We start from the raw sequence: 25362 nt of genomic DNA on the forward strand, positions 1-25362 counted from the left end.
TCCCGTCGCCAACCCACCAAACATCAAATGGCACACCCCTCCCCCCGCGTGTGCAAGTTAGCGCTAGGAAAAGACAACAAAGGCCACATTCGTTCAAACTCTGCCTCTAGCTGTCATGTGTAATGCACCAAAACCACGGCTCCCTTTCCACATCCAGGCCCCACAAACCTTTCCATGGTTTACTCCAGATGCTTCACATGCCCTGGTTCAATCCATTGACAGCATGTCGACCACGGTATACTACATCGTTCTAATTCACTCTGTTCCTTGCACACGTTTCACCCTCCTGTATGTTCAGGCCCCGAATCACTCAAAATCTTTTTCCCTCCATCCTTCCACCTCCAATTTGGTCTCCCACATCTCCTCATTTCCTTCACTTCTGACACATATATCCTCTTGGTCAATCTTTCCTCACTCATTCTCTCCATGTAACCAAACCATTCCAATACACCCTCTTCTGCTCTCTCAACCACACTCTTTTTATTACCACACATCTCTCTTACCCTTTCATTACTTACTCGATCAAACCACCTCACACCACATATTGTCCTCAAACATCTCATTTCCAACACATCCACCCTCCTCCGCACAACCCTATCTATAGCCCATGCCTTGCAACCATATAACATTGGAACCACTATTCCTTCAAACACACCCATTTTCGCTCTCTGAGATAATGTTTTCGCCTTCCACACATTCTTCAACGCTCCCAGAACCTTTGCCCCCTCCCCACCTTGTGACTTACTTCCGCTTCCATGGTTCCATCCACTGTTAAATCCATTCCCAGATATCTAAAACACTTCACTTCCTCCAGTTTTCCTCCATTCAAACTTACCTCCCAATTTACTTGTCCCTCAACCCTACTGAACCTAATAACCTAGCTCATATTCACATTTACTCTCAGCTTTCTTCTTTCACACTTTTACCAACCTCAGTCATAAGCTTCTGCAGTTTCTCACCAGAATCAGGTGCAATATCTTATAAGACAGAAACTCTGAAATGGAAAAGCTTCAAAACATTAAATACACTAAAGAGAACATAAGAAATGTAAGTATTTAAGCCTTTCACTTTGTCTATAAACTAACTCACTTCACAAGTCTTCTTGTCCCCAACAGACTGCACACTCACCGTTCTCCAAAACTCTCACATTGGGTGCACTTTAGAGGATGTTGAAGAGATCACTGTCATTTAAGGGCAGAAAAGGGTACGTTTGACGATACAGCTGTCTTTTCAGTGCTGTATGGATGCAAGACATGGACCTTAGAAAATGAAATTTGTGAGGGCGGCATGTGGTGCAGGGAGGGTTGATCAAATAAGTAATAATAAGAAAGGAGAGAAGTGTAGTAGTAAGAAGAGTATGTTTGAGTCATATGAAGACAGTGTAGAGAAATGTGAGTGATGATTAAGGAGAGGATGAGTGAGAGTATATTCATGTCGAGAGTGGAAGGAATTGAGAAAAGGGTGTGAGATATGCAAGGGATAAAGCAAAGTGGAGTGATGTTGTTTACAGTAGACAATTTGCTGTCATCAGTGAGCTGAACCAGGGAACCTGTAGTAGTCATAGAAATTATGGAAAGGTCTGTGGGGCCTGCCTGAGGATAGAAGGGCTCTAGTTTGGGTGCATTCTACATGACAGCTAGAGAATGGATGTGACTGAATGGGGCAATTCCTTCATCTGTTTCTGGCGCTATCTCACTAATACAAGAAATAGCTAATATGAAAAAATTACATTTCTATATACCTGGGATGGGGAACAAAAGAATACTGCTCATTTATCTCCTGTATGTCATACAAGGTCCCACTATAATCTTAATTCACAATTCCAGTTCAAAGGTGGCATTTGTGCTATTCCAACATCAACACACCTGTTGCAAGCCTCAAGGACCTTGAATCCCGAGACTTTATGTTATGTGGCTCAAGGTCTATCTCCCAACTACCACACTTTTCCTCTTTTTGCCTATTGCTCTCCTAATTAGACAAGTTTTACATCTTTTTTTGATTAACTAAACTCCAGCCATACAATTGACATCCCTTCATTCTCAAGCCTAGATCCTCTACTACAAGGATTTCAACATTCACCACAATAGGTGATTGAATTCCACATGGATGGTGGAGGGATTGAAACCCTCACGTTCTCCATTCTCAAAGATTTAGAGCAAACTATCTCCCACCATGACCATATTCCTGACCGCTGTGACCACTCGCCTAATATTCTGGATCTGTTTTTCACCTCTAGTCCATCCCACTGTTACTACACAATTTTGCCACCAATTGGTTAAACTGATCACACTCTCATAAATGTATCTATTCTAACAGCACCTCCCCCCTCCAGTAGTCCCTTCTTAGCATAAATACTGGCACCTCAACAAACCCGACTGAAATAACTTACTTTTCTGACTTTCCTTGGGTAAATTACTCTCTCATGTGGTGATGCTTCTGTCTCCATTAAACTCATACCAGAGGTTATTCTAGCAGAAATGGAAGCATTTATCCCCTCTTCCTCCAAAACGACCTCATCTTCCAATCCATGGATCAACCATTCCTGTTCTGAGGCATTCAGGCAAGGGATTAGGCATATCGGGCTTGAAAAACTCTCCTTCCTTTGACCACCATTCAGCTTTCATCATTGCCCATAATCACTGCAAGTACATTACCCATGAGGCAAAGCATTTCTTTATTCTAAGGAAGTGTGATACCCTCTATTCGACATCCACTAACAGGTCTTTCTAGTCTTTAGCTAAAGGCAGCTCTAACAACATCCTTTGCTCTACCTTTCCTTCACTTTTCTATTCTGACAGTACTATACCCATCTCTCCCATAAACAAAGCATCTATCTTTGGTAACCATTTCTTCTCTAGCTCCACCTTGGATGACTGTAACATTCCTTCGCTCCCTGATGCTCCTCTTACTAATCCAATGCCCCTCACCATAATCCCTTTTTGGACTGTCCGACAAGCACTTTTTTTTCCAAAAGAAGGAACAGAGAAGGGGGCCAGGTGAGGATTTTCCCTCTAAGGCCCAGTCCCCTGTTCTTAACGCTACCTCACAAACGCGGGAAATGGCGAATCGTATGAAAAAAAATATATATATATATATTTTCGCCCCCTCCCCCACCCTATGATCCACTTCCTCTTCCATGGTTCCATCCGCTGCCAGATCCACTCCCAGATATCTAAAACACTTTACTTCCTCCAGTTTTTCTCCATTCAAACTTACCTCCCAATTGACTTGACCCTCAACCCTACTGTACCTAATAACCTTGCTCTTATTCACATTTATATTTTTTTGCTTTGTCGCTGTCTCCCACATTTGCGAGGTAGTGCAAGGAAACAGACGAAAGAAATGGCCCAACCCACCCCCGTACACATGTATATGCATACACGTCCACACACGCAAATATACACACCTACACAGCTTTCCATGGTTTACCCCAGACGATTCACATGCCCTGATTCAATCCACTGACAGCACGTCAACCCCGGTATACACATCGTTCCAATTCACTCTATTCCTTGCACGCCTTTCACCCTCCTGCATGTTCAGCCCCGATCACTCAAAATCTTTTTCACTCCATCTTTCCACCTCCAGTTTGGTCTCCCACTTCTCCTCGTTCCCTCCAGCTCTGACACATATATCCTCTTGGTCAATCTTTCCTCACTTATTCTCTCCATGTGACCAAACCATTTCAAAACATCCTCTTCTGTTCTCTCAACCACACTCTTTTTATTTCCACACATCTCTCTTACCCTTACATTACTTACTCGATCAAACCACCTCACACCACATATTGTCCTCAAACATCTCATTTCCAGCACATCCACCCTCCTGCGCACAACTCTATCCATAGCCCACGCCTCGCAACCATACAACGATGTTGGAACCACTATTCCTTCAAACATACCCATTTTTGCTTTCCGAGATAATGTTCTCGACTTCTAAATATTCTTCAAGGCTCCCAGGATTTTCACCCCCACCCCCACCCTATATATATATAGAAGAAAGTTAAGAGTAAATGTGAATAAGAGCAAGGTTATTAGGTACAGTAGGGTTGAGGGTCAAGTCAATTGGGAGGTGAGTTTGAATGGAGAAAAACTGGAGGAAGTGAAGTGTTTTAGATATCTGGGAGTGGATCTGGCAGCGGATGGAACCATGGAAGCGGAAGTGGATCATAGGGTGGGGGAGGGGGCGAAAATTCTGGGGGCCTTGAAGAATGTGTGGAAGTCGAGAACATTATCTCGGAAAGCAAAAATGGGTATGTTTGAAGGAATAGTGGTTCCAACAATGTTGTATGGTTGCGAGGCGTGGGCTATGGATAGAGTTGTGCGCAGGAGGATGGATGTGCTGGAAATGAGATGTTTGAGGACAATGTGTGGTGTGAGGTGGTTTGATCGAGTGAGTAACGTAAGGGTAAGAGAGATGTGTGGAAATAAAAAGAGCGTGGTTGAGAGAGCAGAAGAGGGTGTTTTGAAGTGGTTTGGGCACATGGAGAGGATGAGTGAGGAAAGATTGACCAAGAGGATATATGTGTCGGAGGTGGAGGGAGCAAGGAGAAGAGGGAGACCAAATTGGAGGTGGAAAGATGGAGTGAAAAAGATTTTGTGTGATCGGGGCCTGAACATGCAGGAGGGTGAAAGGAGGGCAAGGAATAGAGTGAATTGGAGCGATGTGGTATACCGGGGTTGACGTGCTGTCAGTGGATTGAATCAAGGCATGTGAAGCGTCTGGGGTAAACCATGGAAAGCTGTGTAGGTATGTATATTTGCGTGTGTGGACGTATGTATATACATGTGTATGGGGGGGGTTGGGCCATTTCTTTCGTCTGTTTCCTTGCGCTACCTCGCAAACGCGGGAGACAGCGACAAAGTATAAAAAAAATATATATATATATATATATATATATATATATATATATATATATATATATATATATATATATATATATATATATATATATATATATATATTTCTAAAATGGGAAACAGAAGAAGGAGTCACGCGGGGAGTGCTCATCCTCCTCGAAGGCTCAGACTGGGGTGTCTAAATGTGTGTGGATGTAACCATGATGTGAAAAAAGGAGAGATAGGTAGTATGTTTGAGGAAAGGAACCTGGATGTTTTGGCTCTAAACGAAGCTCAAGGGTAAAGGGTAAGAGTGGTTTGGGAATGTCTTGGGAGTAAAGTCAGGGGTTAGTGAGAGGACAAGAGCAAGGGAAGGAGTAGCAGTACTCCTGAAACAGGTGTTGTGGGAGTATGTGATAGAATGTAAGAAAGTAAATTCTCGATTAATATGGCTAAAACTGAAAGTTGATGGAGAGAGATGGGTGATTATTGGTGCATATGCACCTGGGCATGAGAAGAAAGATCATGAGAGGCAAGTGTTTTGGGAGCAGCTGAATGAGTGTGTTAGTGGTTTTGATGCACGAGACCGGGTTATAGTGATGGGTGATTTGAATGCAAAGGTGAGTAATGTGGCAGTTGAGGGAATAATTGGTATACATGGGGTGTTCAGTGTTGTAAATGGAAATGGTGAAGAGCTTGTAGATTTATGTGCTGAAAAAGGACTGGTGATTGGGAATACCTGGTTTAAAAAGCGAGATATACATAAGTATACTTATGTAAGTAGGAGAGATGGCCAGAGTGCGTTATTGGATTACGTGTTAATTAACAGGCGCGCGAAAGAGAGACTTTTGGATGTTAATGTGCTGAGAGGTGCAACTGGAGGGATGTCTGATCATTATCTTGTGGAGGCTAAGGTGAAGATTTGTATGGGTTTTCAGAAAAGAAGAGTGAATGTTGGGGTGAAGAGGGTGGTGAGAGTAAGTGAGCTTGGGAAGGAGACTTATGTGAGGAAGTACCAGGAGAGACTGAGTTTAGAATGGAAAAAGGTGAGAACAATGGAAGTAAGGGGAGTGGGGGAGGAATGGGATGTATTTAGGGAATCAGTGATGGATTGCGCAAAAGATGCTTGTGGCATGAGAAGAGTGGGAGGTGGGTTGATTAGAAAGGGTAGTGAGTGGTGGGATGAAGAAGTAAGATTATTAGTGAAAGAGAAGAAAGAGGCATTTGGACGATTTTTGCAGGGAAAAAATGCAATTGAGTGGGAGATGTATAAAAGAAAGAGACAGGAGGTCAAGAGAAAGGTGCAAGAGGTGAAAAAGAGGGCAAATGAGAGTTGGGGTGAGAGAGTATCATTAAATTTTAGGGAGAATAAAAAGATGTTCCGGAAGGAGGTAAATAAAGTGCGTAAGACAAGGGAGCAAATGGGAACTTCAGTGAAGGGCACAAATGGGGAGGTGATAACAAGTAGTGGTGATGTGAGGAGGAGATGGCGTGAGTATTTTGAAGGTTTGTTGAATGTGTTTGATGATAGAGTGGCAGATATAGGGTGTTTTGGTCGAGGTGGTGTGCAAAGTGAGAGGGTTAGGGAAAATGATTTGGTAAACAGAGAAGAGGTAGTAAAAGCTTTGCGGAATATGAAAGCTGGCAAGGCAGCAGGTTTGGATGGTATTGCAGTGGAATTTATTAAAAAAGGGGGTGACTGTATTATTGACTGGTTGGTAAGGTTATTTAATGTATGTATGACTCATGGTGAGGTGCCTGAGGATTGGCGGAATGCGTGCATAGTGCCACTGTACAAAGGCAAAGGGGATAAGAGTGAGTGCTCAAATTACAGAGGTATAAGTTTGTTGAGTATTCCTAGTAAATTATATGGGAGGGTATTGATTGAGAGGGTGAAGGCATGTATAGAGCATCAGATTGGGGAAGAGCAGTGCGGTTTCAGAAGTGGTAGAGGATGTGTGGATCAGGTGTTTGCTTTGAAGAATGTATGTGAGAAATACTTAGAAAAGCAAATGGATTTGTATGTAGCATTTATGGATCTGGAGAAGGAATATGATAGAGTTGATAGAGATGCTCTGTGGAAGGTATTAAGAATATATGGTGTGGGAGGCAAGTTGTTAGAAGCAGTGAAAAGTTTTTATCGAGGATGTAAGGCATGTGTGTATGTGTAGGAAGAGAGGAAAGTGATTGGTTCTCAGTGAATGTCGGTTTGCAGCAGGGGTGTGTGATGTCTCCATGGTTGTTTAATTTGTTTATGGATGGGGTTGTTAGGGAGGAGAATGCAAGAGTTTTGGAAAGAGGGGCAAGTATGAAGTCTGTTGGGGATGAGAGAGCTTGGGAAGTGAGTCAGTTGTTGTTCACTGATGATACAGCGCTGGTGGCTGATTCATGTGAGAAACTGCAGAAGCTGGTGACTGAGTTTGGTAAAGTGTGAGAAAGAAGAAAGTTAAGAGTAAATGTGAATAAGAGCAAGGTTATTAGGTACAGTACGGTTGAAGGTCAAGTCAATTGGGAGGTAAGTTTGAATGGAGAAAAACTGGAGGAAGTAAAGTGTTTTAGATATCTGGGAGTGGATCTGGCAGCGGATGGAACCATGGAAGCGGAAGTGGATCATAGGGTGGGGGAGGGGGCGAAAATTCTGGGAGCCTTGAAGAATGTGTGGAAGTCGAGAACATTATCTCGGAAAGCAAAAATGGGTATGTTTGAAGGAATAGTGGTTCCAACAATGTTGTATGGTTGCGAGGCACGGGCTATGGATAGAGTTGTGTGCAGGAGGATGGATGTGCTGGAAATGAGATGTTTGAGGACAATGTGTGGTGTAAGGTGGTTTGATCGAGTAAGTAACGTAAGGGTAAGAGCAGGAGGATGGATGTGCTGGAAATGAGATGTTTGAGGACAATGTGTGGTGTGAGGTGGTTTGATCGAGTAAGTAACGTAAGGGTAAGAGAGATGTGTGGAAATAAAAAGAGCGTGGTTGAGAGAGCAGAAGAGGGTGTTTTGAAATGGTTTAGGCACATGGAGAGAATGAGTGAGGAAAGATTGACCAAGAGGATATATGTGTCGGAGGTGGAGGGAACGAGGAGAAGTGGGAGACCAAATTGGAGGTGGAAAGATGAAGTGAAAAAGATTTTGTGTGATCGGGGCCTGAACATGCAGGAGGGTGAAAGGAGGGCAAGGAATAGAGTGAATTGGATCGATGTGGTATACCGGGGTTGACGTGCTGTCAGTGGATTGAGTCAGGGCATATGAAGCGTCTGGGGTAAACCATGGAAAGTTGTGTAGGTATGTATATTTGCGTGTGTGGACGTATGTATATGCATGTGTATGGGGGTGGGTTGGGCCATTTCTTTCGTCTGTTTCCTTGCGCTACCTCGCAAACGCGGGAGACAGCGACAAAGCAAAAAAAAAAAAAAAATTATCATACATGGTCGATGTTTTCCTGCGTCAGTGAGGTAGCATCAGGAAACAGGCGAAGAATGGCCCATCCACTCATATACACATAAATATACATAAATGCCCATATACACACGTATACATACACATATGCAGCCACTACACACATACTCATGTACATACTCATACTTGCTTGCCTTCATCCATTCCTGTCACTATCCGGCCCCACAGGAAAACAGCATCATCACTATCCCATGAAATACAAAAGGAGCTTTCAGTTACTAAAATGGCACAAAGTCAGTTACATCAATGTGTTTCTACAGTTAATGTATCTTCTTGCTACTTATTCTATCCATCTATATTTCTGACACCTGTTCCCTTTGAGAACTCCCTCGTGGAAGTGGCCACAGCAAAAGGGTCTTCATAACTGTTGAACTCCAGTGCCACTTCTTAGCCCCTGATTTCCTCATCCTTATCAGATCACCGGCAGAGGGCAACTCTAGCACAGCATTTTCAGAGTCTCCTACCAAATATTCCTACCAACTACTACCTAATGTGTCTACCAAATGTTCCAACCTACTACTTCTGACTACTTCTGATTCTATCTACTACTTCAATTAAACGTTTCTACCATATAATCCTGTCTAATGTTCCTACCTTCTACTTCTACCTACTGGTCCCACCATTTTACCAAAAGGCAGGGCTGGTGCACAGTGCTCACCGCAGGAAAATCTTGAGGTACGAAGAATAAGCTGTGTGAGTTAAATGTTGTCAGGGGTTATGTGTGATAAGGAGAGATTCTGTTTGTGGACAGAATGCCAGTAGTCCACATGCGGGTGAGGCAGAAAGAAAAGACACTTACCTGGGTCTGAGGAGTGCAACTTGACAACCACTGAAGTGCTGGTTCACTACGTAGTCATCACTAACCCTCCAGATGCACAGGTGGGTAGTACTGGTAATATACCTCCCTGGTTGTTGGCTGCCTACGAACTACTACTTACTTTGCTAATCATTAGGCAGATGAAATACCATAAGCATTTTGTATTTATTCTGAGTTAGGAAAATGAGAGACAAAAACATATCACACATATATTACACCTTCACTGTACAAATAACAGTTGTAAAATATTATTCATTTCCACACTGTTGAGGTTAGTTCTCTAAGCCGCCACAGCTTTTAACGATTTACCTACTATCTATTAAATATATGAAATGCATTATAATGATGAATCTTTATGAAAACTTCTGAACATGTGCTTCAATGTAACTCTGCATTATTATCATTATGACAACAGCAGAGGAAGCATTTACTGTTAAAGTTACAATCATAATTGTGAAATGAATCGTGCAACATTTAGAGCAAAATGACCCAAATAAAGATAAATCTTTAAAAGGAAGTTACTTCTATTCCAAGATGAAAAATTTACCTCTGCTGAGGAAAAGCTAGTAGTAATCATTGCTATATAACACATAACAGTCAATTGGTCTACATGCAGGTATTAAGCCAGTACATAATCCATACCACGACCACAAAATCACGATGCAATAGCCTTCGGTTTAAATACATCAATTACTGCAAACATGGGTGGATAGATTACACCCTACTACACTCCTGGTACCAATTTGTGAAGTCCTACCACCAAATCACTTATGATGTAGAAAAAAAGATATGGTCACTAGTATTTTGGGATCATCAAGAAAAACAAGGTAATTTCATGAATATATATTCAAGATCCCTATTTAGCTATTTACCCATTCTCCTTTTTGAGATCTTTCACAAGACCTAAAGGAAATGAAGACAGTAAGAGGTCTGAAAAGCACACAGTACTTACAATCTTAATTGGAAGATATTTCTCCAAGTTTTTGCTGATGACCTACTAGCAAGGGTGTTAATAATATTGCACAAGGTTTGGCACACTAAGAATCTCCATTATTCAATCATCATCAACAACTGTGTTCATAAATCTTTGAGCAAACACGTGTAAAGTACAGGTGCAGGAAGCAAAGCCCTATACAAAGATAGGGGGCCAGGAGTGGGTGCAGCAGTAAGTCAGAAATAACCCAAGACTAGAAGCAATATAAATTTTGTTCCCTCACTGAAAGTCCCATGGCATCACAATACACACGTCCAAATATTTCACACAGTACATGTGAACGATATTCATATCATTATTGTAAAATGAGGAATGGCTAACTGTATGATTAGTCAATATCACAACGAATTTTAAAATAAAAAGTAATTATTTGATATAGTTCACGATCACAAACATTACCTGAACCACTGATTCTCAACCTATATTCAAGAAAAGGAACTTAGTTCATCCATTCAATAATTTCAGTGTACATCATCTTATAATATCACATCATATCTACGGTAAAATTAGTTGAGCACCCATAATCTAAGCTGGAAGTTTTGGGCTTGCAGATACTGCTAGAACAATAACACTTAAATTACATTGGCTATACCCACAATAATAAAACTCAGATCTATCAAACAACATCATGAAATTCTCTTTTCAGGTATTTTCAAGATAAATAAGGTTTTGGCACATGCCCAAAACTTCTTAAAAACAACATTAGACATCCTGATCACATCTTAACTAAGTTCAAAGCCTAAACCAAACGCCTATAATTCTAACTATAATCCACAAAAGAGAATTCTTTCATTAAAAAGTCTTAAAAAAGTAAGATTTAGGTGTAGACCAGATGACTAAAGAAGTACTCCCATAGGAAATTCAACAAGTATGGATATCATTACTGGTGCTTAAATAATATAATTCTTTTCTGGCTACCTTATATCAAATAAAACTTTCACACTGTGTCCACATAAACAATAAAATTGATTTGAAAGAAATCATTACAGTTAACCATTCAGCATGAAAGTTATGAGATGATTATATACACATAATTACAGAAATATCTTAAATGTAATGGAAAGGCTGAGAAGGCACATCATATTACCAGTACAGTTCTGTAGAATAGCTGCATTCCATTCGTGGGTCAACTCACTTCTTACCACAAAAACTGAAGATTCTATTTGGATAAATAAACCGATATCCTGGAAATTAATACAGTACAACAATATCATTTGAGAAAACACTGAAAGAGAATTCCGGTGCAATGTATGCAGTAAACCTGACGGTAAGAACAGAGTTTGTCACCCAGCGTATAACATAAAAAGATGAAAGTTGACTTTGAAGTGATTTTACAGCTCTGTAGTTATGACCGTGCGCATTTTTGGGGGATCCAGTTTGTTAGATGATGCGGGTGCAGGGGGATCAGCCACCAGCCAGGGAGACATCTGGCTGAGGGAGGGGTTAGGGTTGGTTTTGTTTGCTGAGTAGTTGCGGTTACTTGTGGATGACAATGACCGGGTCACTTGCTGGTTTCCCGCAAAACTTGTTTCCTGTTCAATGCAAACAAACTCCATATCATAATTCCTTATCTGAGTTAATTTCATACAATCTAAATTAAATGCAAAAAATGTATATTCAAAACACAAAATCTTAATGCATATCTGTTGCTGGTTAAGAGAAAGATCACACCATAATGCTTATCATAAATATGAAGATCAGTGTCTCAAAACAATGCACATTCAATGATGCTCATTAACGTTTCACAAAACTGTACAATGAATTTCAAAAAAGAAACCTAGTTCACATCAAACACCTACAACAATGTCAAAATACTTACTCCATCTCCTCTCCACTTCATCCCTTCCTTTACCACTTCTGCATTTGCCTTTTTCACTGCTGTACCCAGTGGATTAACCTTCTAAAACAAATTATTTTCCCCTGAAGTTTGCTGATAATTTCACACCCCATCTCCTTTACTGTAAGTACTACACATATACCTCCCATTTCTCTTTCACAAGCATCTTTACTTCATCTCACCACACACTAGCCTTTCTAATATGCCTACCTCCCACTTACACACTCCTCATGCATTTCTTGCAAATGCCAACAATGTTTCCCTAAGTGCTTCCCATTCTTCACCACTCTTCTTGCTTTGTTTACTCCCACCTTCTACCATTCAACACTAAATCTCTCTTGGTATTTTTTCAAACAAGACTCTTTCCCAAGCTCACTTACTCTCACCAGTCTCTTCCCATCCATAAAGTTTCCCCCCTTTTTTGAAAACCTCCAAAAATCTTCACCTTTGTCTCCATAAAGTAATGGTCACACATCTCACCAGCTGTGACTTTAAGGACATTCATATCCAAAAGTCTCTCTTTTCACAACTATCAACTAGAAAGTAATACAATGCCTGCTGACCATCTTTCCTGCTCACATAAATATACTTTCGTATGTCCCTCTTTTTAAACCAGGTATTCCCAATCACCCGTCCTTTTTCAGCACACAAACCCACAAGCTGTACTCCACTTCATCTCTGCACTCTTGTTCAGCCCCTGCAACTTCCTCTTGAGTCTTGTGCTGCTTCCTCTTACAGAACTCCAGATCATTCGTGCTCTTTCCCTGCAGGTATCATCCATACATCTTTCTTCTTGTTCACTAGTAACTAAACTTCTTCATCCTCCCACTCACTACTCTTTTTCATATGCCCATCCATTACCTTCTGCATTACACATACTTAGTCTACATGCATAAGCACTGCTTCCCTAAATACCCTCCACTACTCAGTTTTTATAGAAAAACAATCCTTTCTTGATCCCAATTTTCTACTTCATTCTGGTATCCATAAATGCACTTTCTTTTAAACGAGTCACTACAAAAGCTTTATACTCCACCTGGGTAGGTCAGTAATTCCCTTATGTGCCTAAGAAAAAATCAATGTAATGCCGTGGCACTGAATAAACGTTCATTTGTTTAATCATGAAATCCTACACTAACTAAATCAGTGAATATGTTTTAATCCACATAAAGCGAACTTATGTGGTTGTACTTGTACTACTAGGATCTCTTTTCCTAAGTTATCTCTGGGAATTACCCTCTACGACATGCAGCAACTGCAAAGGACCAATTTGTTCATAACTCGCTCAAGTTATCTAGGAACAAGCAAACAGAATGAGAGTTGTCTCAGAATATAAAGAGATGGGATGAGGGAAGCAAATATTCTAAAGTCAATGATAATATTCAGAGGAATTTAAGAAGAGATACTGAAAATCATTCTCTGTGGAAGATAAAGTTTGAAAATATGCACCAGATTACTATGAAGGCTTTATTATGAATGTGGACAGTGAAAAATTTCATTACTGGAAGAAAGAATATATCTTTAACAGTAGTACCAATAATCTAGTGGACGAGCAAGGCAAACCTGACTTACATCACACAAATGAAATACATGATGAAAGATAAAAGATGCAGATCAAAGTAATGCCAAAGACTTTTACAATTACTCATAATATAATACCATTAAGACTATGTTTTCTATGTCACTAAATTATTTAAGGTTAAATATGGTCTTTAGCAATTATTCTCAACAAAGACAATACTACATAAGATAACTAGTATAAACTAGTATAAGACAGTACTGCACAAGATAACTAATAAAAATTCTGCAACCCACCGACTTACATATGACACCTATGTCATAGTCCTCCTATATTGCCACAATATATAAAAAAGAAAAATTATGAATTAGTAAGCGAGATACTTAGAGGTAAAGCAGTATCAAATTAGTGGATCCACCACATATCTCTAAAGAAGATTTTTCAATGAACGAGATACTTTTTTCTGGGCTAGAATTCTTGGAATAATGGGAACTTTATGGCTTTGCACCTTGCACTCTAGCCTAAAGCCTAACTAGGCCACCAAGTACTAATGAATTCATTAGGAAATGGTTGTGTTGCTAAACTCCATCTTTGGTGAATTTGTATCACTTTGTCAGTGGAAAAAAAAGGAATACAGTTTAGAGCAAGACAAGAAAATGCACTAAACTGTGTTATGGATATGGGGGGAAGAAAGACTGGAAAAGGTGACAGAATTTAAGTATTCAGGAGCTGTTTTTGGTAAGTTTGGTGATATGCAACAAGAGATAAGGAGAGAACATTACAGGGGAGAAGAGTCATTGGGTCCCTTTATAGAATAATGAAGAGTAAAAGTGTAAGTATGGAAGTGAAAAAAGGATTAAGGGGCAGCATAGTCCTTCCGACCCTAACCTATGCACCAGAAACATGGACATGGCATTAGCCACAAAGGTTATGAATCCAGGATGTGGGAAAGAGCTATTTGAGAGAAGTGCAAGGTATGATTAAATGAAGAAAAAGATGAGGGGGTGAAAGAGACATTTAGTAAGGCAGGGAATGAATCATATAGTGGCAGGGTGGATGAAAAAATACTTTGAGGTAGTTTGGGCATGTGGAAAGAATGTCTGATGGGAAGTTTACAAAGAGAGAATGATAGTACAATTAAAGGGGTTGATGTGAGAGGAAGACCACCTGTGATATGAGGAAAAAGACTCGAAGAATATTGGAGGAAGAAAAATTGTGGAAAAATCTGTGGAATTGTGTGTGTGAGAGAGACATGCAAAGACAGGTAAGTGGAGATATTTTTTCTGTGGCCACTCCCTTGATGGGAGTTCCCAGAGAAAATGAGCACCAGCTGAGACATAAATAGATAAACAGATAAATAGATAAACAGATAAACAGAAGAAGGAGTCACGTGGGGAGTGCTCATCCTCCTCGAAGGCTCAGAGTGGGGTGCCTAAATGTGTGTGGATGTAACCAAGATATGAAAAAAGGAGAGATAGGTAGTATGTTTGAGGAAAGGAACCTGGATGTTTTGGCTCTGAGTGAAACGAAGCTCAAGGGTAAAGGGGAAGAGTGGTTTGGGAATGTCTGGGGAGTAAAGTCAGGGGTTAGTGAGAGGACAAGAGCAAGGGAAGGAGTAGCAATATTCCTGAAACAGGAGTTGTGGGAGTATGTGATAGAGTGTAAGAAAGTAAATTCTCGATTAATATGGGTAAAACTGAAAGTTGATGGAGAGAGGTGGGTGATTATTGGTGCATATGCACCTGGGCATGAGAAGAAAGATCATGAGAGGCAAGTGTTTTGGGAGCAGCTGAATGAGTGTGTTAGTGGTTTTGATGCACGAGACCGGGTTATAGTGATGGGTGATTTGAATGCAAAGGTGAGTAATGTGGCAGTTGAGGGAATAATTGGTATACATGGGGTGTTCAGTGTTGTAAATGGAAATGGTGAAGAGCTTGTAGATTTATGTGCTGAAAAAGGACTGATGATTGGGAATACCTGGTTTAAAAAGCGAGATATACATAAGTATACGTATGTAAGTAGGAGAGATGGCCAGAGAGCGTTATTGGATTACGTGTTAATTGACAGGCATGCGAAAGAGAGACTTTTGGATGTTAATGTGCTGAGAGGTGCAACTGGAGGGATGTCTGATCATTATCTTGTGGAGGCTAAGGTGAAGATTGGCATGGGTTTTCAGAAAAGAGTGAATGTTGGGGTGAAGAGGGTGGTGAGAGTAAGTGAGCTTGAGAAGGAGACCTGTGTGAGGAAGTACCAGGAGAGACTGAGTACAGAATGGAAAAAGGTGAGAACAATGGAAGTAAGGGGAGTGGGGGAGGAATGGGATGTATTTAGGGAATCAGTGATGGATTGCGCAAAAGATGCTTGTGGCATGAGAAGAGTGGGAGGTGGGTTGATTAGAAAGGGTAGTGAGTGGTGGGATGAAGAAGTAAGAGTATTAGTGAAAGAGAAGAAAGAGGCATTTGGACGATTTTTGCAGGGAAAAAATGCAATTGAGTGGGAGATGTATAAAAGAAAGAGACAGGAGGTCAAGAGAAAGGTGCAAGAGGTGAAAAAGAGGGCAAATGAGAGTTGGGGTGAGAGAGTATCATTAAATTTTAGGGAGAATAAAAAGATGTTCTGGAAGGAGGTAAATAAAGTGCGTAAGACAAGGGAGCAAATGGGAACTTCAGTGAAGGGCGCAAATGGGGAGGTGATAACAAGTAGTGGTGATGTGAGAAGGAGATGGAGTGAGTATTTTGAAGGTTTGTTGAATGTGTTTGATGATAGAGTGGCAGATATAGGGTGTTTTGGTCGAGGTGGTGTGCAAAGTGAGAGGGTTAGGGAAAATGATTTGGTAAACAGAGAAGAGGTAGTGAAAGCTTTGCGGAAGATGAAAGCCGGCAAGGCAGCAGGTTTGGATGGTATTGCAGTGGAATTTATTAAAAAAGGGGGTGATTGTATTGTTGACTGGTTGGTAAGGTTATTTAATGTATGTATGACTCATGGTGAGGTGCCTGAGGATTGGCGGAATGCGTGCATAGTGCCATTGTACAAAGGCAAAGGGGATAAGAGTGAGTGCTCAAATTACAGAGGTATAAGTTTGTTGAGTATTCCTGGTAAATTATATGGGAGGGTATTGATTGAGAGGGTGAAGGCATGTACAGAGCATCAGATTGGGGAAGAGCAGTGTGGTTTCAGAAGTGGTAGAGGATGTGTGGATCAGGTGTTTGCTTTGAAGAATGTATGTGAGAAATACTTAGAAAAGCAAATGGATTTGTATGTAGCATTTATGGATCTGGAGAAGGCATATGATAGAGTTGATAGAGATGCTCTGTGGAAGGTATTAAGAATATATGGTGTGGGAGGCAAGTTGTTAGAAGCAGTGAAAAGTTTTTATCGAGGATGTAAGGCATGTGTACGTGTAGGAAGAGAGGAAAGTGATTGGTTCTCAGTGAATGTAGGTTTGCGGCAGGGGTGTGTGATGTCTCCATGGTTGTTTAATTTGTTTATGGATGGGGTTGTTAGGGAGGTAAATGCAAGAGTTTTGGAAAGAGGGGCAAGTATGAAGTCTGTTGGGGATGAGAGAGCTTGGGAAGTGAGTCAGTTGTTGTTCGCTGATGATACAGCGCTGGTGGCTGATTCATGTGAGAAACTGCAGAAGCTGGTGACTGAGTTTGGTAAAGTGTGTGGAAGAAGAAAGTTAAGAGTAATTGTGAATAAGAGCAAGGTTATTAGGTACAGTAGGGTTGAGGGTCAAGTCAATTGGGAGGTGAGTTTGAATGGAGAAAAACTGGAGGAAGTGAAGTGTTTTAGATATCTGGGAGTGGATCTGGCAGCGGATGGAACCATGGAAGCGGAAGTGGATCATAGGGTGGGGGAGGGGGCGAAAATTCTGGGGGCCTTGAAGAATGTGTGGAAGTCGAGAACATTATCTCGGAAAGCAAAAATGGGTATGTTTGAAGGAATAGTGGTTCCAACAATGTTGTATGGTTGCGAGGCGTGGGCTATGGATAGAGTTGTGCGCAGGAGGATGGATGTGCTGGAAATGAGATGTTTGAGGACAATGTGTGGTGTGAGGTGGTTTGATCGAGTGAGTAACGTAAGGGTAAGAGAGATGTGTGGAAATAAAAAGAGCGTGGTTGAGAGAGCAGAAGAGGGTGTTTTGAAGTGGTTTGGGCACATGGAGAGGATGAGTGAGGAAAGATTGACCAAGAGGATATATGTGTCGGAGGTGGAGGGAGCAAGGAGAAGAGGGAGACCAAATTGGAGGTGGAAAGATGGAGTGAAAAAGATTTTGTGTGATCGGGGCCTGAACATGCAGGAGGGTGAAAGGAGGGCAAGGAATAGAGTGAATTGGAGCGATGTGGTATACCGGGGTTGACGTGCTGTCAGTGGATTGAATCAAGGCATGTGAAGCGTCTGGGGTAAACCATGGAAAGCTGTGTAGGTATGTATATTTGCGTGTGTGGACGTGTGTATATGCATGTGTATGGGGGGGATTGGGCCATTTCTTTCGTCTGTTTCCTTGCGCTACCTCGCAAACGCGGGAGACAGCGACAAAGTATAAAAAAAAAAAAAAAAAAAAATTAAATATCAATCCTAAAACCTTACAAACCACATTACTCTTATTGCCCTAAATGACTTCAGTCATGAATATCCAAACACTTTGATAACTCATCAACAGCAAAATCAAGAAGAGTATTCCACTCTCACCTATACAACATGGACCCAATCACTCCACCACTACAGTATAAACACACACTTCAAACAATGCACCATTCCCTCACAATATTAGTGGCAATGGACATCAAGAAAGCATTTGAGTGTCCCCTGCCATAACCTCACACAAGATACATAACGCTACCCGCCGTTACACCGATAAAATGTAGTTGGCCACCAAGCCTCATTCATAAAGGCTTTATCTCTAAATCCTTAAGCTCTCCAATGGAGTTCCAAAGAAAAGTCCTATCTTCAATCTTCCCCCATGGCCTTCCATCATCACACAGAGGCCATGGTGTTTAAGTCCTATCATAAGCAAATGCTATTACAATCACATCACAGCACTCTGACATTGGGCAAACAACACACATATAACACTATGTCATATGATTGAATAAGGGCTGACCTTCAATCACCCTTTTAACCAAGGCAGACACAAAACCAACGTGCACCCTCCAATCATATTGAACGGCTAATCATTCTCACTCAACAAAATCCAACTATTCTGGGCATGACATATGAAATACACATGATATTGACAAATCTATACCACAAACATCATTGCAAAAGCTATAAAAAATTAAATACCCTCAGAAGACTACTAGTACCAATATTGGACTAGAGGTTTTGTACCTCTTTAATAGAGAAAGTCCTATGCTCTATCCATGAACCTAAATTTTGTTTCCTCTATATACCTTTCCACTCATTTCACTCAAGTACACCCTTTAAGTAATTTTTTACATACATCTAAATCACTTTTATCCTCACTACCTTTTACTTAGTCAATTTCTTTTACAAACTTCATTTTCAATATCTATTTATCAGAAAATTCTTCTTAAATGCCTATAAAACACCATCCAGTTAGAGAATTCACTGTTACAAACACAATAGAGGTGATTAAAAAAAATAAACCTGACCCCGACTGATGACTGGTATTTTTTCCTTCTTATAAACTAAGTAATGTAGGTTTGCGGCAGGGGTGTGTGATGTCTCCATGGTTGTTTAATTTGTTTATGGATGGGGTTGTTAGGGAGGTAAATGCAAGAGTTTTGGAAAGAGGGGCAAGTATGAAGTCTGTTGGGGATGAGAGAGCTTGGGAAGTGAGTCAGTTGTTGTTCGCTGATGATACAGCGCTGGTGGCGGATTCATGTGAGAAACTGCAGAAGCTGGTGACGGAGTTTGGTAAAGTGTGTGGAAGAAGAAACTTAAGAGTAAATGTGAATAAGAGCAACGTTATTAGGTACAGCAGGGTTGAGGGTCAAGTCAATTGGGAGGTGAGTTTGAATGGAGAAAAACTGGAGGAAGTGAAGTGTTTTAGATATCTGGGAGTGGATCTGTCAGCGGATGGAACCATGGAAGCGGAAGTGGATCATAGGGTGGGGGAGGGGGCGAAAATTTTGGGAGCCTTGAAAAATGTGTGGAAGTCGAGAACATTATCTCGGAAAGCAAAAATGGGTATGTTTGAAGGAATAGTGGTTCCAACAATGTTGTATGGTTGCGAGGCGTGGGCTATGGATAGAGTTGTGCGCAGGAGGATGGATGTGCTGGAAATGAGATGTTTGAGGACAATGTGTGGTGTGAGGTGGTTTGATCGAGTAAGTAACGTAAGGGTAAGAGAGATGTGTGGAAATAAAAAGAGCGTGGTTGAGAGAGCAGAAGAGGGTGTTTTGAAATGGTTTGGGCACATGGAGAGAATGAGTGAGGAAAGATTGACAAAGAGGATATATGTGTCGGAGGTGGAGGGAACGAGGAGAAGAGGGAGACCAAATTGGAGGTGGAAAGATGGAGTGAAAAGGATTTTGTGTGATCGGGGCCTGAACATGCAGGAGGGTGAAAGGAGAGCAAGGAATAGAGTGAATTGGAGCGATGTGGTATTCAGGGGTTGAAGTGCTGTCGGTGGATTGAATCAAGGCATGTGAAGCGTCCGGGGTAAACCATGGAAAGCTGTGTAGGTATGTATATTTGCGTGTGTGGACGTGTGTATGTACATGTGTATGGGGGGGGTTGGGCCATTTCTTTCGTCTGTTTCCTTGCGCTACCTCGCAACCGCGGGAGACAGCGACGAGGTATAAAAAAAAAAAAAAAAAAAAAAAAAAATATGCATAAACTCTATCAGTCAACACTCTGAACACTGGTGGTAGTATGAATGATAGGTACCAGTCTGCCTACCAAGGGAAAAAAGGAATGACTTTTCTCCATGAATGTTCTTTTCCATGGTCACACTTATAATGCAACAAAATCTGCAGATTCGTCACACATACTATCTCATTCTATTAATTTCACCTTCCTCTACCTTTTCAACCTTCTTTAATTTCATTTGTGTATGCTTGCTCAGGCATGTTTCAATCTTTTCATATATTCCTAATTCTAAATTTAAAAAGTAAGTGCTTATGTGATGGCCAAATCATTATGATGCATTCTTCAGTAAGTCTTTACAAATAACCCATGGTTGTTATACAATTAAAAGTGTAAAGAAAATCATAAATTCAATTATCTGAGGAAGACACTGCATGTGTCACCTGCTCTGAACATAAGAAAAGGCATAATTGGTATAGAAGTCATGACACAATTCAACTCACTAGGTATCATCAGGACATTTACCACAATCCGAGTATCAGAATAAGCACTTCAATTTTCCTTACAAGTATAATACTTACTTGTTCAATTTGGTTGTAAGAAAATATAAGCTCTCTCTCTCCCATTCCCATAATTCACCTGTCCCATTTGAATCTTTTGTAAAACATATCATGAACTTTGGCATCACCCCAAAAAATGGCAAACAGGAATAATCAACTGTCCTGCTAAATTTATGATGAAGTACATGTATATAAAATCATACAACTACAATTATTACTGCAAGTAGTGACATTAGTCATGCATACAAGCAAAGGGGGTCACAAGGTATACTGTCAATGTGATAGCAAAATTACAGGAAACTTACTTTATCTGTGTCTTGCACGGCAGGTTGGTCTGGTGAAAACGAGGAAGGGGAGCTGGCTTGAGAGGATGTGGATGATGTAAAGGAGCGAGGTGAGTTGGGTGGGGATGGAACACCCTCAGCCGGAGTATCAGGTGGAGAGTATGGTGGACTTGGACTAACCTCACCATTACCCAACACTTCCTCTGCCCCACTACTGGAGGCTGGCTTGCTGCCAGTCAGAGTTGACGTTGTGGAGCTCAGGGAGGAAGGGGAGGACTTCACAAAGGGGTTTGAGATGACAGCAGCAGTTGTGGTAGACACACTGAAGGGATTATTAGTTATATTACTAGCAGTACTGAAAGGATTGCTCAGACTGAAAATACTGGATGCAAATGGGTTGAAGGGGTTACTGTTGAAGTTGTTAGTAGTAGAAAGGGAGATGCTTGTAGTGGTGGAGGATATAGAAGATGTATCAGTGAGGTCTTGAGAGGGAAGAGTAAGGCGATCAAGAGGTGTACTCTGGCTGGAGGTGGTGAAGTGGGTCACTGTGACTGGCGGGTCAAGGCTGAGGAGAGTTGGTGAGTCCTCACAGGGCTGCTCCTGCCCTTCCCATCCCTCTAATAAATGTTGGGGTGAATTGATGCTGCTTCCACCTTCTCCAATACCACCGGCACCAAGGGATAAGGTCAGCTTGTCACCTCCCTTCACAATATCAAGCAACAAAGTGTCAATAAAACAATACTTTTGCCAATCAAAAGCTGGGTGCAAACTTAAACAAAGCAAAAATTCAAAGAGACAAAGAACATTATCTATATATCAAACTGAGGTGTACACAACCGAATTTACTTATAATACAATACTCTTAGGAGTAAATAAGAAAAATCTAAAAGCATAACTTTCTAAGGCATGGAACATGAGACCTTACTCACCACGGACACAAATGTGGCACCCTCACCATTCCCACAAATGTCAGCATTGCCTGCCTTCTTCATACGAGGCAGAGAACCACTGAAATAAATATCCCAATCACAAGTCTATAATAGGCAAACAAATGAACTATACAATAAAAAACAAAAAACACTATACATACCTTCAGACTGGCAATTATCTGACAACAAAACCCTGAGTTATTTCTACTTTTTGGAGATGCCTCCTTTCTGATTTTTAGCCATCAAATGCTCAGTGACTTGCCAGAAAATAAGATCTTCAACTTTTCTGTTTCTCACTCTAAAATGAATACTGTACATACAAAAACAGAGAATATGTACAAAAAAAAAGAGCTAGTACATTGATGAAGTTAATGTTGAGATATCCCAGAAGGAGCAGAGGAAGGATGGTGGAGGAAAGTGGAAGTACTGAGTGGGGTTGAGCCTAATGATGTGCATTCATTAACGATATCTAACACTATTTGTGAAAGAAATTCATGTAAAAGTATATGTTCAACAAAGTGAGCTAGCATAGTTATGTGGCAATGGTACAGCACTGAAGTAAACATGTAAATAACCAGGCAGTGATGGTGGAGGGAGGGAAGTGGTGATGAGCCTCTTGATACAAATGCATTTAATAAAGACTTCACTATTTACATATTCATAAGTACTGTACATTTAAAAATACTCATGCATTTCTTTTCATATACGTTCCCTGTTTCCCATGTTCACATGGTAACAAAAAGAACAGACAAAGATATGGCCTCCTTCACTCACATCCACTCCCTAGCTCTCATTTCCAATGCACCAAAACCATAGCCCCCTATCCAAAACCAGGCCCCATAGTCCTTGCTGTGGTTTCCCCCAACCACTTCACATGTCTTGGTTCAGCCCACTAACAGCTCACTGTTCCCTGTAAACCACATCACTCCAAATCTCTCTATCCCTTGCATGTTCGCACCTTCAAAGTATTTTTCACTCCATCCTTACATCTCCTTGGTTTTTTTACTTCTGACGTATATACCCCTAAAAGTCATCCTCTCCATATGTCTGAACCATTTCAGCACAATCTCTTCAACTCACTCACACATATTCCTCTTACTTACTAGCCTCTCTCATAACCTATCATTATCCTATCATTGTTTAACTGATCAACTCTCCTCACACTACACACTGTCCAAAAACATTTCATTTCCAACATATTCACCCTATTCTCTACATTTTCGTCTATGGCTCACACCTCAAATCCATACAACACTGCTGGGACTACTACATACCAAGAAACCTCCCATCTTTGACCTAACAGACAGTGACCTCTCTTTTCACACTCCTAAATGTGTCCAAGACCTTTGCCCTCTCTCCCATCCTATGGCTCACTTCAGCTCCCATGAGCCGCCATATTAATTCCAAGGCATCTAAAATACTTCACTTCCTTCAACTTATCACCATCCAAACTCATATTCCAAAACACCTGTCTTTCTCCACTGCTAAACCTAAAAACCTTGCTTGTATTCACATTTACTCTCAAATTTCTCCTTTCACACACTCTCCCAAACTAGAACACCAATTTCTGCAGTTTCTATCCACCACCAATGCCATGTCATCAACAATTAATAACACATTTTTTATACATATACCAGTACCTATATTTACATATGTATTTACATTTAAGAATTACTTGCAAAGAGTGCAAGTCTCTGGAGAAAGCACTTTCAGTGAATAAAGAAACAGGATCAGGTGTTTGCTTTGAAGAATGTATGTGAGAAATACTTAGAAAAGCAAATGGATTTGTATGTAGCATTCATGGATCTGTAGAAGGCATATGATAGGGTTGATAGAGGTGCTCTGTGGAAGGTAGTAAGAATATATGGTGTGGGAGGCAAGTTGTTAGAAGCAGTGAAAAGTTTTTATCGAGGATGTAAGGCATGTGTACATGTAGGAAGAGAGGAAAGTGATAGGTTCTCAGTGAATGTAGGTTTGCGGCAGGAGTGTGTGATGTCTCTATGGTTGTTTAATTTGTTTATGGATGGGGTTGTTAGGGAGGTGAATGAAAGAGTTTTGGAAAGCGGGGCAAGTATGCAGTCTGTTGTGGATGAGAGAGCTTGGGAACTGAGTCAGTTGTTGTTCGCTGATGATACAGCGCTGGTGGCTGATTCAGGTGAGAAACTGCAGAAGCTGGTGACTGAGTTTGGTAAAGTGTGTGAAAGAAGAAAGCTGAGACTAAATGTGCATAAGAGCAAGGTTATTAGGTACAGTAGGGTTGAGGGTCGAGTCAATTGGGAGGTAAGTTTGAATGGAGAAAAACTGGAGGAAGTGAAGTGCTTTAGATATCTGGGAGTGGATTTGGCAGCGGAAGCAACCATGGAAGTGGAAGTGAATCATAGGGAGGGGGAGGGGGCGAAAGTTCTGGGAGCATTGAAGAATGTTTGGAAGTCGAGAACATTATCTCGGAAAGCAAAAATGGGTATGTTTGAAGGAATAGTGGTTCCAACAATGTTGTATGGCTGCGAGGCATGGGCTATGGATAGAGTTGTGCGCAGGAGGGTGGATGTGCTGGAAATGAGATGTTTGAGGACAATATGTGGTGTGAGGTGGTTTGATCGAGTAAGTAATGTAAGGGTAAGAGAGATGTGTGGTATTAAAAAGAGTGTGGTTGAGAGAGCAGAAGAGGGTGTTTTGAAATGGTTTGGTCACATGGAGAGAATGAGTGAGGAAAGATTGACCAAGAGGATATATGTGTCAGAGGTGGAGGGAATGAGGAGAAGTGGGAGACCAAATTGGAGGTGGAAAGATGGAGTGAAAAAGATTTTGCGTGATTGGGGCCTGAACATGCAGGAGGGTGAAAGGCGTGCAAGGAATAGAGTGAATTGGAACGATGTGGTATACCAGGGTCGACGTGCTGTCAATGGATTGAACCAAGGCGTGTGAAGTGTCTGGGGTAAGCCATGGAAAGTTCTGTGGGGCCTGGATGTGGAAAGGGAGCTGTGGTTTCAGGTACATTATTACATGACAGCTAAAGACTGAGTGTGAACGAATGGGGCCTTTGTTGTCTTTTCCTAGCGCTACCTCGCACACATGAGGGGGGAGGGGGTTGTTATTCCATGTGTGGCAGGGTGGCGATGGGAATGAATAAAGGCAGACAGTATGAATTATGTACGTGTATATATGTATATGTCTGTGTGTGTATATATATGTGTACATTAAGATGTATAGGTATGTATATTTGCGTATGTGGACACGTATGGACGTACATGTGTATGTGGGTGGATTGGGCCATTCTTTCATCTGTTTCCTTGCGCTACCCTGCTAATGTGGGAGACAGCAACAAAGCAAAATAAAAAAAAAAACAAGAACTTA

The 25362-nt window shown here is 41.1% G+C and overlaps 1 protein-coding gene across 1 annotated transcript in view; it reads right to left on the minus strand.

The window, feature by feature from the left end:
- Nucleotides 1-9307: 9307 nt before the first annotated feature.
- Nucleotides 9308-25362, minus strand: part of LOC139749382 (uncharacterized) — a 205282-nt gene continuing 189227 nt past the window's right edge. Inside the window, exons 15-17 of the mRNA XM_071663166.1 lie at nucleotides 22009-22087; nucleotides 21101-21781; nucleotides 9308-11637 (exon numbers count right to left, since the gene is read on the minus strand). Coding sequence (XP_071519267.1) covers nucleotides 11437-11637; nucleotides 21101-21781; nucleotides 22009-22087 — 961 coding nt within the window. The 3' untranslated portion in view covers nucleotides 9308-11436. The remainder of the gene's footprint in view (nucleotides 11638-21100; nucleotides 21782-22008; nucleotides 22088-25362) is intronic.

The sequence above is a fragment of the Panulirus ornatus genome, chromosome 7, assembly GCF_036320965.1.
Source record: "Panulirus ornatus isolate Po-2019 chromosome 7, ASM3632096v1, whole genome shotgun sequence".
In the NCBI taxonomy this organism is placed as follows: Eukaryota; Metazoa; Arthropoda; class Malacostraca; order Decapoda; family Palinuridae; genus Panulirus; species Panulirus ornatus.